This window comes from Amblyomma mixtum, chromosome 4, assembly GCF_055824585.1.
Source record: "Amblyomma mixtum isolate Tamu chromosome 4, ASM5582458v1, whole genome shotgun sequence".
NCBI classification, from domain to species: domain Eukaryota; kingdom Metazoa; phylum Arthropoda; class Arachnida; order Ixodida; family Ixodidae; genus Amblyomma; species Amblyomma mixtum.
Genome location: NC_143015.1, coordinates 10,178,274 through 10,197,070, shown reverse-complemented (window position 1 = coordinate 10,197,070; position 18,797 = coordinate 10,178,274). Strand labels below are relative to the sequence as shown.

General features: G+C 51.9%; 1 protein-coding gene across 1 annotated transcript in view; it reads left to right on the top strand.

Moving 5' to 3' along the window:
* Positions 1–3,641: 3,641 nt before the first annotated feature.
* LOC149345667 (beta-1,3-galactosyltransferase 9-like) overlaps positions 3,642–18,797 on the top strand; it is a 56,128-nt gene continuing 40,972 nt past the window's right edge. Inside the window, exon 1 of the mRNA XM_089541176.1 lies at positions 3,642–4,268. Coding sequence (XP_089397302.1) covers positions 3,642–4,268 — 627 coding nt within the window. The remainder of the gene's footprint in view (positions 4,269–18,797) is intronic.

Genomic DNA, 18,797 nt, shown 5'->3' with positions numbered 1-18,797 from the left:
GGAGGCGGCCTAGCCGATTCTACAATCATTTTTTCCTCCTCCGGTGTCGCATGCTGTGTGGGAGTCGCAGCCTTAGGCGCCTGGGGTGTTGATCTCGAAATCAATTTTGGTAGTGCTCTGTGGGGGACGGGGACTCCGTACGCGCCTGCAATTTTGGTTTATTCAGTTTCAGAGTTAGTTTATTAATGATCTCATTAAGCTCCCCAACCTCTTTCCTTAATTTATCGATCTCCTCGTCATTTTCTTTAGCCTGGGAAGCCCCCCTGTCAAAGCTTGCCCTTTTACGGTCCCCGCTCGGGCTCCGCTTCTTAGTCCATGGGTTCGCTGGGTCCCTGGAACACGATCTCCATCTGGTTCTGGATCCGGAGCGGCCCCTGGTGCGGGAGCTCGAGCGGCCGCGCGATATTGCGGCTTGCTTCCTGTAGTGTCCTCCTCCTTGGGTCTAGGAGGTCACGTAGGCCCTCTGGATTCGGTGCACCCTCTGCTGTTGGAGCGCGAGCTGCCCCGACGCTGGTGCTGCCCGGGGTGCCTTCCCGTGGTCTCTTCCAGGCTCGCGAAATCTTCGGCACGGAAACCCTCGTAGTTGTTGCCGCGCTTGTCTCTGGGCGACCTTGGCGGGTGGAATTCCCCTCCAATGTTTTCTGGGTCCCGTGTTTTGGCGAACTGCCGCCGCTTTGCTCCCACCGCCTCTTCTTCACCTCGTAGGGCGTGCGGTAGAGCTCCTTGCATTTCTTATCGCCGAGCAGGTGTTCTTTGCCGCACAGATGACACTTGGTCTCGCATTGATGGTTTTCGGGCGGGTTTTCCGCCCCACAACCGCGGCAATTTACGTTTTTAGGGTCCGGGCAGACGTCGATTCGATGGCCCATTCTTCCGCATGCGTTGCACACTTTGTATTTTTTCCGGTAGAGCGCGCGCACCAATAGCGTGATGTGCACCCATCTCGGGACTTTCCTGTCTTCGAACTGTATCAAGACTGTCTTCGATTCCTTGCCTAATCTTCGAACCCCAGCATCGGGGGGTTGCCGTGCGTCTTGAGACGGTGCAATATGTCTGCCTCCGAGAAGTACAGGGGAACGTCGTGGATTACGCCCTTTCCGCAGTCCTCCGGCATGGCGACGTGAGTGGTCATCTCTATTCGATCCCCTTCGAAAGTGAGATGCTTCAGCTCTACGTATTTTTTTTTCGCCCCGCGTCTCTCGTCGCCACGAGAAGGGACTGTTGACGTGTATTTTTGGAGACGATGTCCTCTCCCGCTGCGTCTTGGTAGACTCCGGTAGCCCGGATTATCGCGTTCGCCAAGTGCGCGTTCCCGTGTTTCGTCAGCATCGTGACGCCGCCGCTGGGTCTCATGATTATCATTTTGGCACCGCCGGGGAGCCTGATGTTTTGCCTTTCCACCGACTTCGCCGCCATTTTCCTTCTCGCGAGCTTCTCGGCAGCCCGCCGCCGCTCCACGGTGCGCGTCTCTTGGTTGGGGCTAAGGGTAGGGTTAGCCTCTTTCGGCGCCGCTTTGCCTTTTCTCTTGCTAGTGTACCACTGCCCGGGCACATTTAGCTCGCTCGGATCAATGTCCGTCCCTTCGACGGTTTCCATCGTCGTACCTCAGCCGTTGGGCGGGACTGGGCCCCCGTCGGTGGCTGCACATCACTAGGCCTAGAGTTAGGCTCGGACGCTCTCCGCGGAAAAGTCCCAGAAATGACATACAAACAAAAAAGGCTCCCACCTCAGAAGATTTGGCATCCGCAGTGTTCGCTCGTCGTATTTTGTCAATTCGGAAGGCTTTCGGTTTCCTCACCGCAAGATTTTCGTACGAAGTGGCAGTAGTCGACGGAGCTCATCGACCACACACCCGATCGCTACCGCTGCCTCGACGGAACTCCGGGCACGCCATCTGTGCGTAGTGACGTCACTTGCTCCTCGCGCACGAGCAGTATGGTCGAGAAAGAGTGCACGCGAAACGACGAGACTGTTGCCGATGTGGCTCACGCTACAACAAATCAAAAAAGATTCAGGGGGCACTTTGACTGTCTAAAGTGGGTAGAGGCGGAAGCGTTTTCCGCACCACCTTCGCTGTTTCTGTGGCACTGGTGGCGTCACATATATTTGAGTACTAATTACTAAGTCATGACAAATCACTAATTAATTGTTAATTACTCATTAATGCCTGAATGCTAATTAACTGCTAATTAATGACGCTTAAGCTTCGCCTTTAGGAGTGGAACGCGACAGCGCGTTGTAGCGCTGCCAGGGAGTCCACGGAACGCCACCACACGTTCGGCGCGATGCCTTGCCCTTTGAACGCAACGCTTTTTGAGGAAAGGAAATGGCGCAGTAATTCTCTGTCATCTCAGTGGACACCTGAACCGCACCGTAGAGGAAGGGAGGTGGGAGTGAAAGAAGGTAGATAAAGAGGAGCCGTAATGAGGAAAATGAATATTGTATTTGAGGAAAGGAAATTACGCAGTAACTGTCTCACATATCTCGGTGGACACCAGTCAAAATTCAGGGGGGGGGGGGGGCACTTTTTTTACCTAAAGTGTGGTCACTGATGTGTGGTTAAGATATTAAGCTTCGCCCCTAAGAGTGGAACGCGACAGCGTCTTGCAACGCTGCCAAGGAGTCCATAGAACGCCATCGCCCATTCGGTTCTACGCCTTGCTCGTCGGTAAATTGGTTTTTGAGGAAAGGAAATGTATCTGTCTCTCATTTGTCGGTGGACACCTAAACCTCGCCGGAAGGGAATGTAGGAGGATGAGAGTGAGTGAAGACACCGTATTCACTAGACGCGCTTTTGTTCATTCCGAACCATCGAGCTGGCATGGCGGAGTGGATAGCGTGCTCGTCTCTCACGCCGAAGACCGGGGTTCGATTCCTGAGCTCGACCAATTTCTTAATCGCTTTTGTTTATTTATATGGCCTGACTAGTAAAGCTAATTAGGCTAATTGGGTAATTAAGCAATTAACTAAGCTCTGTCCCACTTACTTTGAGCATCACTATACGATCCCTTCTATTGGTTGTATGGTTACTAGCCAAAGTGCAATTGGCCCCGTTTGAAATTCGCGCACTGTGACGTCACGACCGTTTCCACCAATTGAAAAGCGTGACATTTTCTGTCGACAACTGCTGCTTACAACGATGAGACATTAAAGGCTTCCGCCTTAATAAAAAGTGTAATCGGAGTCAATTGTATCATCGCCTTCGCGGCAAAATGGTTAGTCAAAGCGCGGAAGCCGCTTATACAGCAAAACGAAAAACCGACTGTGTTAACCAGCCTTCGATTGCGTCGGGCGACAAAGAAATGCAAAGAATTCTTTAAGTGGTTTTGTCTCTATGTTTCTCTTTTTTGTCTTATGGTCGTCTTTCTGAGGGGCGCAAGTTTTCTTTTTATTCTTCCTCTTTATAAATTCAACTTGAGATGAAAGAATCCTTGGTTGCTTGTCAGTGCCAGTTTGTTGCTTGTTCTTCTCCTCCCTCCTCGCCCAATTGCTGCGTACGCATATTTTATTTCATTAAAATGTAATCGAATAGTAGCGACAGCGAAGAAAAAGGAAGACGAAGACCGTAATACCGCAGCGACATCGCATTGTGTGGACAGGACCCCAACAACAACAACGACCCTCGTCGTATTCCCGTTATCATGAAGCAGCGCTTGCCTTCGTTCAACCCACTGGATTTGTCCACACCTGGCATCGCAGTTGATCGTCTGAAGGTGGTTCTTGCGGCGCTCATCGCGGCCGGTCTGTGCGCTTATGTCTTTCTGTTGTGGTTCATGTGGGACCCGCAGATAGTGGAGGCGCCTGCAGGGCCCCGTGAGACCGCGCGGCAGATGGACTGGGCCCACGAGGAAGTCGACGGTCAGATGATCGAGCGCTCCCTCGAGCCTCGCCTCACGTCAAGAGGGGGCTGGGCAGTGATCGAGCGCTGTCGTCGCCCCTTAAGTGTGCTTTTGCTCGTGTACACCGCACCGGCGAGTCGCAGCCGCCGCGCAGTGTTCAGGGACACGCTGATGGAGGAGGCTTCTGCGCAGCGCTTCAACTGGACCGCGGTGTTCTTCACCGGACAGCGTTCAAGGGAGCGGAATGTGGACGTCTGGCTGGACCTGGAGGTGGACACGACGGGAGACCTGGTGGTCTTTCCCTTCGAGGACACCTTCGCCGTCATGTCGACCAAGTTTGTGGTCGCACTGCGATGGGCGGCCGAAAACTGCCCGGGGGTGCAGCACGTGATCAAGATGGACGACGATGTCCTCATCCAGCCGTTTCAGGTACAGTTCACGCTAAGTCGATTTTGTGCCTCTCTGTGGTGATTTTACAGCGAGCGCTGTTAAGCGTATCATTTAATGTTCTGAGGCGAGGCCGCTTATGTTCTTGTATCATTGCACCACACTGAGCGGCCAGAGTGCAGTATCGTCACGCATGACGTCGTTGCAACGCGCCATTCTCAGTAGGAACTATCAAGAAGCTCAGCAACTACGCTGCGCAAGTAACAGGGATCTTCAGGAGGGTCGCGCTGAAGGGCAGGGGCCTCAAAGAAAGTAGCCTCTTGAAACTGACGCAGGCTTATATTATTTGCCGAATATGCTATGCCACGCCATTCCTCGATATAAATTAAACGAGAAAGAGAAGATCGACGCAATTATTCGGCGTTGCATCAAGAGGGCGCTGGGCCTACCTATCTCCACCTCTACAGGCCGCCTGTTGGAAATGGGGGTGCATAATACTTGGATTGAACTCGCCGAGGCGGTGCGAATCGCCCAGCTCGAAAGACTGAGTACAAAGAATACGGGCCGGACCATCTTAGAGTGGGTCGGCCGAAAAGTAGATAGGGGCATATGCGACAAGGTCGCCCTACCGCAACAATGTCGCGAGAATATCATCGTTCCCCCCCTCCCCCGCAACATGCACCCAGAACATCACAGGGAAAGACGGGAGAAGAGGGCGTAGGCGTTGATTAAAAGGGCCGGGAATTTCCGGGCATATGAGGTTGCCTACGTGGACGCAGCGAGTGGCAGGTCGGGGGCGGCGGTCGCCTCAGTGGTCGACGGCCGAGGTGCCCCAGTCGCCGCCGCCTCCATTAGGAGTAGAAACATAGATACGGCCGAGGAGGTCGCAATAGCGCTTGCTTGCGCCGGAACCAAGGCTAGTTTGATTCTTAGTGACAGCAAAACAGCAATCTGCAACATCGGAAAGAGCAGGGTATGGCCAGAAACGGCTCGAATTCTGTCCGCAGCGAAAATTGATCGCAAGATGACCATAATTTGGGTCCCAGCACACACATCCGTCCCCGGTAACGAGGCGGCCCACATGTTAGCCCGAGATCTCTTTTTCCGGGTAACTGTAGAGGCACCCGATCCCCAGGGGATGGACGAACGTTTGCAAACCTACGCGGAAATCGCCGTGCACTACAGGTTAGGCAGGCGTCTAATGCCACCAACAGATCCAAACTTAACCAATACAGAGGCCATCGCCTGGCGACAATTACAGGCCGGAAATTTCGTTAACCCCGTCTGGTTATTTCAAACCACGTTAGACGATAAAAAATATGACAAATGTAAGACCTGCGGAGCGAGGGGGACCCTCGATCATATAATTTGGCAATTTCCCGGATCCCCGGGTGCTGCGGACAATATTAAGAGTAGAGCAGCCTGGGAGGCCCTTCTGCGAAGCGAGGTCCCCGCCGACCAGAAACGAGCTGTACGCCTGGCGGCTGCAGCCGCGAAGAGCCAATGTATCTTCGCCAGTCTTTAGTCGCGGAGGTCCCCTCGGTAGCGACCACTGCATCATTAACACTACACTACGCACACGCCCCCTCAAGCGTCCCAGAACACAAGCCCGTATCCCAGATTGGACGAAATTCAGGCAAAATATTAACTCACTTGATAATACACCCATTTCCGCGCAAGGCTACACAGCATGGTCCCAACAGCTGCTGGCACACCTTTCCTCGCATGAAACACACATCCAGCTCTCAGAGGCGGTCACGGACGTGGATAACCACCTTCTACACCTCTGGGAAGCCCGCCGCAGCCTCGTCCGCCGTTGGCGACGCCAGAAACACAATAGAAAGCTTAAAGCTCGAATTGCCGAGCTTACCCAGAAAGCGGCAGAGTATGCGGCCCAACTCGCCGACTCCAACTGGGTAGATAGATGCAACACGGCCGCGCGACAAATGTCCAGCCGAAACACGTGGCGTCTCTTTCGAGCCTTAATCGACCCAACCCAAACACGAACCGAAACACAAAAACATTTGCAGCGAGCCATGCACGCTTTTCCTGGCAACACGACTCAACTGGCACAGAAACTTCGGGACCAGTATCTGTGTACAGCCCAAGACCCCCGTGGATCTGCGTACTCTTATGCAGGCAGAGAGAACACTGAGCTGGATCAACCTTTCCAGCTGCATGACCTGCCGGCGGCTCTCGCCAAAATGAAACGGGGCACTGCGCCAGGACGGGATAAGGCCACCGTCAAGCTTTTGACGAACCTGCCCGACTTGGCATACCAGTCCCTCCTAGAATACGTCAATGCGATATGGCGCGGGGACACCCCCCTGCCAATCGAATGGAAAACGGCTTTGGTCACTTTTATTCCTAAAGCTGGCAAACCAATTAACACAGATAACCTCCGCCCCATCTCTCTCACCTCATGTGTGGACAAACTGATGGAGACGATGGTGCGGGATCGGTTATCTACATATCTTGAACACAAACATGTCTTTGAGAGCACCACGTTCGGATTCCGCCCACACAGATCCGCACAGGATGTCCTCCTCCAACTCAATCGGGAAGTCCTTGACCCCCTCGAATGCCCCCATAATGACCGGGTAGTACTCGCCTTGGATCTTAAAGGGGCATTTGACAATGTAACACATGAGATCATAGACAATCTGGCCATTACATTCAAACAAATCACCGATTACTACAAGGAGGAGCACCGGCGCTACCCGGCCCCTTGTAAGGGTCTGGATCGCGCTGACGAGCGCCTCCTCATCAAAATTCTTACTGACACTGTACTGTGCCCGGCGGTGCTTAAACATTTCAATACATCCTTTGATGGCGCGTGCCAGTTCTGTGGGGAGGTGGCTGACACCTTCCACATGGTTTGGGCGTGTCAGTCAAACCCATCTATCCCCCCCCACCCCAACCCCACCAGAGAGGACTGGGAGGCGGCCCTGCTCGGCTGTCAGGACCTAAAGACCCAAAAGGCCTTGGTTCACCGGACGCGGGCGGCGTTGCTTGCCAATGGGGCCCCGGAATAGGGGCTCCACCTAGTATTGTTAGGGGAAAGGGCCAATAGGGCCTACCCCAATCACCTCTCTGTAAATATTTATTGTATTATAAATGTTTTTCACCATGAGATCATACTCACTAACCTAAGTCACACCGACTGTGGCCTCAACACATTCCGATACGTAAGCCAATTTTTAATGGATCGTCAATCCTACATTCGAATTCAAGATAGAGACCATGGTCCTTACCTACTCGGCACGCGGGGAACCCCTAAAGGCGCGGTACTTTCCCCGCTGCTCTTCAATCTGGCCATGATGCACCTGCCGGCCCAGCTGGGTGGTGTCGCCGGCGTGCAGCATGCCCTGTACGCCGATGACATCACTCTGTGGGCCACGCAGGGCAGCACAGACACATTGAAACCAGCCTGCAAACAGCGGCGACGATAGTAGACCGCTACGCCCGCCGCTGCGGTCTTCAATGTTCCCCTAAAAAATCGGAATTTGTGCACCTCCGCCCCTCACAGAAGTGCACAACTAAAATATCTCTTTCTCTTGAGAGTGGTCCCATACGCGAAAGTGATGAGATACGGGTACTCGGACTCTACATCCACAAACACAGGCGGCCAGACACTACATTGGCCAAACTCCGTAAGGTGGGGGACCAGGTGGGCCGCATGGTCCGCCGGGTTCCCAACAAGCGCGGAGGGTTACGAAGTAAGGATGCCTTGCGGCTGGCAAACGCCTTCGTAACTAGTCGAATTCTCTATTCGACTCCTTATTTCCACCTACTGAAACAAGAGGAGGACGCCCTTGAGGTCATCCTTCGCAAAATTGTTAAACGTGCCCTTGACCTCCCCATCACTACTTCAAACGGCCGGCTAATGGCCCTTGGGGTGGTGAATACTTTCCAGGAGCTCCGGAAGGCGCACCTTACAAACCAGTACACGCGCTTGTAGCTAGCGAAGTCGGGTCGCCGCCTTCTTGCTCGACTCCATATCCAACACACCACTCCCATGGAAGACAGGTTTCACATCCCAGAACTGTGGAGACGTGCCCTCCACGTGCGGCCTCTTTCAGCATACACGTCACACGAAGACCATAATGGTCGGCGCCTGGCACGAGCGGAAGCGCTAGCCCGATATTATGGCAACAAAACAGGTGTATACTACGTGGACGCCTCCAGCCCTCACCACGGGGGATGGTACACGGCCGCGGTAGTTCACAACAGCAACACAGTTAACGGCCTCACTCTCAGAGCCCGCATTGCAACACAAGCAGAAGAGGTCGCGATTGCTCTCGCGGCCTCACATTCCAATTCAAAATACATAATCACCGACTCGCGAGGGGCCTGTCGGAACGTCGAACAAGGCTGCACTCCCTTCCTAGCCTATCGAATATACCAAAATTGCATACGGGATACGGACCCCGCTCACCGTTACCTCATATGGGCCCCTGCTCATCAGGGGTTGGCAGGAAACGAGGCAGCAGACGCAGCCGCCCGCGCGCTCTCTCACCAGGCTGTTTTCTCCACCCCACCTGATCAGGAACCCGATTTTAATCCGGTCTATACGTTCAAAAATATCGCAACCTACTATCAAGATAGCCATCGCCTTTACCCTAGCCCCTGTAAAGGCCTCAAGAAGGCGGATGAGCGACTCCTTCTCCGCCTCTTCACCAATACATTGCTGTGCCCGGCAGCCCTAAAACATTTCGACCCCTCCTTTAGCGGCAACTGCCCGCACTGTAGTGCGGTGTCTTCGGACACCTATCACATGGTGTGGGCCTGCCCCTCCAACCCGGCCATTCCCCCTATCCCCAACACAACCCGGGAGGACTGGGAGGCGACCCTGCTCGGCTGCCACGACTTACAGGCCCAACAAGCCTTAGTCGGGCGCGCCCGGGCGGCGGCTACCGCCACTGGGGTCCCAAACTACAGACCTCCACCTTGTGTTTGTAAGGACCGGTCCCTTACCGGCTGATCCAAACACCTCCTGTCCGTTCTGAATAAATGTTTTCACCACCCCGTCCCCCGCCCCTAGGCCTGCGTGCCAGGGACGGGGAGTAGGGGGCCTCCTACATCGGTGGAAATAAAAGTTGTTATCATCATCATCATCCATTCTCAGTGGCATGAAAACAGTAACGTCACTTGACAGCAAATCAACATCGCGAGTATGCTCAATGGTTACCACTTTGTAACGCGAAATTCAGCGATAGCTTTTAACCCATTGCTATTTCACTATATTAAGAGCGAGATCGTATCTGTGCAGTTTTTTTGTGCTGTATATGTGCAGGTTTTTGAGGAAAGGAAATGGGGCAGTATCTACCTCACATATCGCGGTAGATACCTGAACCGCGTAGTAAGGGCAGAGACGAAGGTGGGAGTGAAAGAAGAAAGAGAGAAAGAGGTGCCGTAGTGGAGGTCTGCGGAATAATTTCGACCGCCTGGGGATCTTTAACGTGCACTGACACCGCACAGCACAAGGGCGCCTCTTGCGTTTGGCCTCCCTAGAAACGCGGCCGCCGCGGTCGGGTTCGAACCCCGGTACTCCGGCTCGGTAGACGAGCGCCTTACCACTGAGCCACCGCGGCGGGTAACGATGCGCAGGAAAATTGGTTCTTGTTAAAGTGGTTTTTGAGGAAAGGAAATAGCTCAGTATCTGTTTCACATATCTCGGTGGACACTTGAACCGCGCTTTAAGGGAAGGGAGGAAGGTGGAGTGAAAGAAGAAAGAAAGAAATAGGTACCGTAGTGGAGGTCCCAAGAAAAATTTCGACTACTTTCTGTTCAGTTTGCCACACGCACACACATTCCTTTTCCCACTCGCTCTCCTCTATAGGCCGCCGCCGTTGTAGATGAGCGGTTGGTTGGTTGGTAAACATTTATTAAAACAGTCAAGGGGCCGAAGGCCCAGATCTAGGGGTCGGCCAAGACTCCTTGGAATCTGGCAGCCTCTAGAGCGAGACCGATGAGCGTTCGTTGGTCGTCTAGGGTAGAGCTGCGTAGACGAGCCTCCCAGGTATGTTGTGTGGGTGTTGGCATGTGTTGTCGTGGACAAGTCCAGACCATATGAAGGAGGTATGCTGGGATATTGCAGTGTTTACACATCGGCATATACCGTTCAGGAAATATATTATGGAATCTCAGGCGGTGCATATCGAAGCTATGGAAAGGAATGTGTTTGAGACCGGTAGAGACTATAGTGTCATCTCGCGGGTTGCGAGCAGACCGTGGCTGTTGCGACTGAAGGAAGGATGAAAAGGTAAGTGCACAGACATGCCCACTGGCCTTGATGAGCCACAGTCTCTGTCTCGTGCAGACGGGGGAGTGTTGAAAGATGTGAGAGCTTTGTTGGCGCGCTCCGCTATTCAGCCGGAGTTCCCTCGTTCGAAACTAGCCGTGACAGCCGCGTTTCCATGCAGGTGAAACGCACAGGCGCCCGTGTGTTGTGTGATGTCAGTACACGTTAAGGATCCCTACGTGGTGTGTACTCTGCCTTTTGTGAAGTTATATATCGCAGTTTTTGAGTCGCTTATTATGGTCTTTTCCCGCGAAACTTTTATGCACAATTGTATGGTATTGCTGCTTCTGCTTCTTCCGGACTTTTCGCTGGTATGGTCGCAGCTGCTATGCATTCTCCTTTGTGGTCAGCTATACCCACATCACATGCATCTTTGTGCCTGTACTCGGCAGCGTCGACATACAGCACTGACTTGTCTTCCACTCTATTAAGGCGGAAGCCTTTAATGCCTCATCGTTGTAAGCAGAAGTTGTCGACAGAAATGTCACGTTTTTCAATTGGTCGAAATGGTCGTGACGTCACAGTGCGCTAATTTCAAACGGGGCCAATTGTACTTTGGTTACTAACCATGCAACCAATTAAATGGATCGTATAGTAATGCTCCAAGTTAGTGGGAATTACTTAACCAATTAGCCTAATTAACCTTTCTAGTCAGACCAGATAAATAAATAAAACCATTTAGGAAATTGGCCGAGCTCGGGAATCGAACCCCGGTCCCCGGAGTGCGAGACAAGCACGCTACCACTCCGCCATGCCAGCTCGATGGTTTGGAATGAACAAAGGCGCGTCTGGTGAATAGGTGTCTTCGTTCACTCCCATCTTCCTCCCTTCCCGTTACGGCGAGGTTTAGGTGTCCACCGAGATATGAGAGACAGATACATTTCCTTTCCTCAAAAACAAATTTACCGACGACCATCCTTTCCTCAAAAACAAATTTACCGACGAGCAAGGCGTAGGACCGGACGGGCGATGGCGTTCTATGGAATCCCTGGCAGCGTGGCAAGACGCTGTCACGTTCCGCTCTTAGAGGCGAAGCTTAACATCTTAACCACGCATCAGTGACACAAGCAGCAACACCTTAAGGCTTTCGCCTCACCGCACTTTAGTTCAGCAAAGTGCCCCCCTGAATTTTGCGCATATTTGCCACGCGGGCATTCCTTCTGCTGATGTTGGGAGAGGGGAGCATGTTTTTTATAGGGGTGGCATTATGAAACGCCCTCTTATTTCCCCATCGACATCCATGATTTGAGGTCAGTTCCTCCCGCATTTTACGTTGACACTTTCAGAATTTTTCTGCTGGCTGCAGTTTTGGAGGTGGTGGTGGTGAAAATATTTTAATGAAATAGTTTAGGAGGTTGTAGCGGCGGTTGGAGCTCTCAGTGCGGAACCCCATTGGCGTAGGCTGCTGTCCGGGTTCTTTCGATGAGTTGCTTTTGACTCGCATCGTCCGAGCTGGTTGAAAACATTTGAGAATGAACAGGAGGTATGTTTGGATCAGCCCGTAAAGGAACCGATCCTTACAAACACTAGGTAGAGGTCCTTAGTATGGGACCCCACTGGCGGTGGCCGCCGCCGCGGCGCGCCCGACTAAGGCTTGTTGGGCCTGTAAGTCGTGGCAGCCGAGCAGGGTCGCCTCCCAGTCCTCTCGGGTTTGTTTGGAGATGGGGGGAATAGCCGGGTTGGAGGTGCAGGCCCACACCATGTGATAGGTGTCAGAAGACACTGCCACGGCCGCTAGATACAAAGCGCAAAGCGAGGTTGCGGCCCGCCACGTCGCACAGAAACGGCGTCTTGGGCTTAGTTCTCCGTGCGCCCGCCGCGGCGCCACTGCTCGGGGACAACTGCTCGCAGGGAAACGCCGCGACAGCTGCGTCGGTACGCCCGTTGCTCACTGTTTGAGGGCGTAAACAGTGCGCTTTCTTGTTGCTCATTAAAGACTGCATTTTTAAGTAGTCATTGAAAACGCCGATTATGTCACAATCACCGCAGCAGGTAGGAAGTGTATGCCTGAACGCTGTCCATAACGGCCGCCTATACGATGCACGACCGGGCGAGCGGCTGTACCTCAGGATGTTGCATTAATGCGCCTGAAGCTTTCGATCTACTTTTAAGGCGTAAGCCTTTTATGGCTCATGACTCGCCAGCGTGTCCGTCCGTCCATGCGTCCGCGGCAGCTGTCATTAATGGTTACTCGAAAATTCAGTAATGATAGTTTATGGTGTAGTAGTAGATGTACGAACAGTAATGATGATTAGTTAATGATACCCACTAAACGCGCACACTGCGCATGCGCAGTGCCCCATGCGCAATCCTCAGGTGGTTTAACAACGGCGCATGTACACTGACGTCAAAAGTTTGCACAATGGTCGTACCACCCAGAGCTCTCTCAGGTGCTCTCTGAACGTTGATCGAGGAAGGATGCTGCCCGCGCGCGCTCCAATGTCGCCCGCTACGAAACGCGCTCGCGATGCCGTACGGAAGCGTTCAAGAGTCGCCAAACGATCTTCAACAGTCCCCAAGCAGAGGGCACCGACAGAGGCGGTTAAAGGCTTTCGCCTCTTCGCACTTTAGATCGTCAAAGTGCTCCCTGATTTTTATTCACTTCTCGCTACCCCATGTAGACGGTGAATGAGACGGACACGCACAGCTGGTCACACGCAGTAAATTTCCGCTTCGTGTCACGTCGAATTTTGGCTCTTATATACACAAGTTATTGCAATCTATAAAAAAGAAAAAAACGATAATTATAGCTGAAGTTGTGGAACTTCATAAGCCCACCTGCAGCCGAGACAACCACAAAGTACTTGACACTTTTATTTCATGGTCATACAAGAAAGGAAGGAACCATTCACAGACGAAGAACCTTCCTTGACCTTGTCATTCTCTGTAAAATGCAAGGAACATGCCAGAGACCTGTCGCTTGGCGCCCACTTGTTCCTTTCCCTGACAGTCCTTGGCGAGCGAGAGAGAGAGAGACTCTTCAATGAAATACAGAGAATTTAGCCGGCGTTTCAATATCGCTGGCATGCGTAGGGAGGGGAATTTGGGAGATAAAGACAGAAGGACAGCAGCGTGGAAGAGGTAAAAAAAAACGAAGGTGAAATGCGGCCATGAAATGGGTACTAAGGATGCAATGGCTAGTATTGATGTAACCTATGGAATGATGGAGTGCATAGTCCGTCAAATGGGCTGACGAAGTTCACAGCCTGAAGAATGCATGAAGGTAACGTGCAAGTGAATTTAGAGCTTATCGAGATGTCCAATGTCTTTTAAATATGTAAATAGAAAGTTCATTGCAAGCCTCTGTTGCCTGAAGCAGGCTAAGGGACCTAAAACTTTGTCCATTGTTAGGGGCACTGGGCAGAGCTTCTGCATGCAATGTTTATAGTACGCACGCTCGTTAGCATACGCAGGACACTCAAGCAGGATAAGTTCCACAGTTTCTATCGAGGCACATATTTTCAGCCACGCTTCTCGACGCTGTAGTTCAGAGGGAAACTCATGATATCTCACAGTTGGCTGTTTTCTGGAGTTTGTGACGGACAGTGGCACACAGTAGATGCGCGGCATCGTGCCCCATACACGTCCCTGACCTCCACACACGTATGCACGAAAAGCCCAAAGAGTGCACGGCAGACACGAGGAAAACATTCATTCACGCCCACACGAAAAGTCCAAATCCAGCACCGCAGACGCGAGGCAAACGTGCTCACTCACGCACACAGCAGAAAATCCAAAGAAAGCACTGCAGACATGAGGAACGTGAGTAGTAGTAGTAGTGGTTTTTATTTTGCATTGAATATGGAAGGCAAACGCGGTTTTACACGACGCAAACGCGCTCGAACACGACGAAGCAAGGAGCGCTTCGGGAGTCCACTCCCGGGACCTGTCCCCGAACAGTGGCGCCCCCACCGAAAACAGCGACCGCGACTGTAAACTCCGCCAGGACATGCTCACCCATTGTCGGCGGCGCGACGTGGCTGGCCGCACCTCGCTTTGCGCTTTGCATCAAGCGGCCGTGACACTGCACTACAGTGTTGGCAGCTGCCGCTAAAGGAGCGGTCAAAATGTTTTAGCGCTGCCGGGCACAGCAATGTATTGGTGAGAAGGCGGAGAATGAGCCGCTCATCCGCCTTCTTCAGGCCTTTACGTGGGCTATGGTAAAGGCGATGACAATTTTGATAATATGTTGTAATATCTTTAAATGTATAGACCGGATTAAAATCGGGTTCCCGATCGGTTGGGTAGGAGAAAACAGCCCGGTGAGAGAGCGCTGGGCGGCTGCGTCTGCTGCCTCGTTTCCTGGTAGCGGTGTGCGGGGTCCGTATCCCGTATGCAATTTTGGTTCTTGTCAACTGCGCCTCTATTTCTTCCGCCGTATTTATTACGCCTAGAGACATGAGCCTCGCTTTTGGGGTGTTGGGTGGTAGTCTCAAAGCCGTTTTGTATGCCCTGCGCATTATAGCGTCTATCCTATTTCTTTCCTTTTGCGCGTGTCTCAGATATGGAAGTGCGTAGCATATGCGGCTGAGCACAAAGCTCATGAACGACATTTTGCGTAGCGGCGGCCGGTAGCCACGTTTGATCTTTAGGATTACCTCTGACGTCATACCAGGGTGAGAGATGGGCTACTAAGTCGAGTCGTAGCGCAGCGGCGGCCGGTAGCCACGCGTGACATTTAGAAACCCCTGACGTCATGCCATGCCTAGTGACGTCAGAGCGTGATGTCATACCAGGAGCGAAAAACTGACCAGGTCGCCGATATGCAAGAGATCAAGGCCACCAAGCGACAGTATCCCACCTGTGCCAGAAGGGAGCCTTCCTCTTCAAAGACTATAAACAAAGTTTATTCTCTCTCTCCCTACGTAGTTGAAGGAGACTTTTTTATTCACATACCCTAAAGGCCCTTTTCGGGCAGTAAATAGGGGGGGGTGCACAGTTACAAATAAACAATATTCCACACAATTGTAAAGGCAACACAGATCCAAAACCACAGGCAAAATCGGGGGGGGGGGGGGGGGGGGGGGAGTACAGAAAATTCAAAGTCGATAGAACGCAGGCTTCCTAATCCGAATTTGTTAGGAAAAAACACTTCAGTTTTTGCACAAAGGCATCATGGTTTGAGGTGAAGACAATGTCACCTGGCAACTTGTTCCAATGATGGACGGCAAGAAGCAATGGTGAATGACTAAAGAGGTGGGTGCGAGCAAACACGGGTTCGACTTTGAGAGCATGATCTAAGCGCGGAAAGATACGGTGGGCGGGTGTAATATAGTATGAAGCGAAATAATATGGACTGTGATACAATCTGTGAAAATGCGATAATAGTGCTAGTGTTCCTCTCTTTTCAAGTTATGATAGCTTTAGCGACGCTTTGATTGCCGTTATGCTAGAATGACGTGAATAGTCCTTAGTTATAAATCTCGCTGCTTTATTTTGTATTGACTCCAGTTTGTGAATTAAGTACAAATTAAGTACAATTGATGTGGGTTCCAGATTAATGATGCGTATTCCATTTTTGAGCGGACGAGTCTAGTGTAAGCTAAAAGTTTGGTGGCAGGATCAGCTTGGCGCAAGTGACGTCTGATGAAACCAAGTGCTTTAGATGATTTACTGACAATTGCATCGATACGGTTATTCCATGTTAGATCAGACGAAAGATGTATGAAAGATCAGACGAAAGACCAAGGTATTTGACTGTGGAGACATTCTCAATGGGAATGCTATTCATGGAATAACAGTGATTTTGAAGCTGATTATTGCTGGTGAATGTTATAGTCTTTGTTTTAGAGACGTTAATTTGCATTTGCCACTGTTCACACCAAGTGGTGATTCTGTCGAGATCTTTCTGCAAAGAGTTGATGTCGTCAGGGTTGATAATCTGTCTATATATAACGCAGTCATCAGCAAATAATCTAGTAGTAGTGGTAATAAATTCCCTTATATCATTAATGTAGATCAAGAATAAAATTGGTCCAGGTACCGAGCCTTGCGGCACGCCAGATCTTACCACGGTTGGGGAAGATCAACACCCATTTACACAAACATATTGATAACGATTAGTAAGAAAGTTAGTAATCCAGGTAATAATATGCTTGTTAATGTTGAGAGAATTTAGCTTCAGTAATAAACGATAATGGGGTACCTTCTCAAATGCTTTCGCGAAATCAATAAGTATAGCGTCAATCATTAAGTTAGCGTGCACGGCATGATGAAGGTCGGTTATTAATTCAAACAACTGCGCCTCACACGAACGACCATGTAGGAAACCGTGCTGATTTGGGGAAAATAAGTTGCGCTCGGTTAAGTATTTCTTTATGGCAGATGATATTGTCACGTAGTGGTGACTGCACTCCGGCGAACAGGAACACAGCGAGAATGTCTTCAAAACGAAACTTTATTCGGGCTGACTTGCGCCCGCAAAGAACTGAATCACTCGGCGGCGGCGTAGCAACAAGCGTGCCCGGCGGTCGTCGAACAGAATGCCCGCCGCTGTCGGCCGTGCTCTTTTTAAAGCTGATAGCGAACCTTCGAGACAAAGCGTGGAAGGTTCTAGAACCTTCTGGCACAAAGTATAATCGGCTCCGCCCGGATGCGATCAATCGAAATAATTCCAGGCGCGTCCCGCGTCACAAACGAAGCGATAAAGCGGCGTGCCGGCAGCCCTGCAGCATGAACAAATAAACACAACAAACAAACGCTACAAAGATTCGCGGCATTATTCCCCCCCCCCCCCCCCCCCCAAAGAAGCATCGACTCGATGCTTCAGAACATAATGCGGCTATCAACAATCAAAAACAGATTGTGCAAAAATAAACACCGAATGTGGAAACACGGCGTCCTTTAGCGTGCATTATAGGGCTTTAGGCGTACGACATGGACTACTTCTGGTCGTACGCGGCGTCGCTGGGATACAGCCATTTGGTCAGGGACGACTTCATAGTCCAATTCACCTAGCCGACGAAGAACCTTGTACGGGCCGAAATAGCGGCGCAAAAGCTTTTCACTCAATCCTCGGCGGCGGATGGGCGGCCAAACCCACACTCGGTCTCCTGGCTTGAATTCCGCGTTGCGTCTTCGTAGGTTGTAGCGGCTGGCATTGGTCCGCTGCGGATCTTTGATCCTTAATCGGGCAAGTTTTCGGGCTTCTTCTGCTCGTTGAAGGTAGGCGGCGACGTCGACGTTATCTTCCTCGGTAACGTTCGGCAGCATGGCGTCCAGCGTGGTCGTGGCCTCCCTGCCATGGACGAGCCTAAAAGGAGTCATCTGGGTGGTCTCCTGCACTGCGGTGTTGTAGGCGAAGACTACGTAAGGCAAGATGACGTCCCAGGTCTTGTGTTCGGCGTCGACATACATGGCGAGCATATCGGCGATGGTTTTGTTGAGGCGCTCGGTCAGTCCGTTGGTCTGCGGGTGGTATGCAGTTGTTCTCCGGTGGCTGGTTTGGCTGTAATGGAGAATGGCTTGCGTCAGTTCCGCCGTGAATGCTGTTCCTCTGTCAGTGATGAGCACATCGGGGGCGCCGTGTCGCAGAAGAATGTTCTCCACGAAAAATTTGGCGACTTCTACTGCTGTTCCGTTCGGTAGAGCTTTTGCCTCGGCGTAGCGTGTCAGGTAGTCGGTCGCTATGATGATCCACTTATTTAGGTTTTCACATAATGTGCGACATCGACAGACAGTCGGGGCCAGTAAAACTTGTCCTGAATGCGGCGGAGGGTGCGAGAAAACCCGAGATGTCCAACTGTCGGCTCGTCGTGTGAGGCCTGAAGAACTTCTCCCCGCAGACTGACAGGTACAACAAGGAGGTAGGCTGTCTTGTTCGCTGCAAAATTTTTCTTCACGAGGACATCGTTCTGTAAACAGAACGAAGACAATCCTCGCTTGAAGCAGGCGGGGGGTGAAGAAACCTTGCCTTCCAAGTATTCGATCAGGCATTTTATGCCGGGGTCCGAGCGTTGCTGTCGTGCAAGAGAGCTGGAGCTGATGGGCCCCAGGAAGGCGTCCTCATCGTCGTCCGGCGGCGGTGCATCTACAGGGGCTCGTGACAGGCAGTCGGCGTCAGAATGCTTGCGTCCGGACTTGTAAACGACGGTTACATCAAACTCCTGGAGCCGCAGGCTCCATCGAGCGAGGCGGCCGGAGGGGTCCTTCAAACTGGCGAGCCAGCACAGTGCGTGGTGATCGCTGACCACCTTGAACGGTCGTCCGTACAGGTAGGGGCGGAATTTCAACGTAGCCCAGATGATGGCAAGGCACTCCTTCTCAGT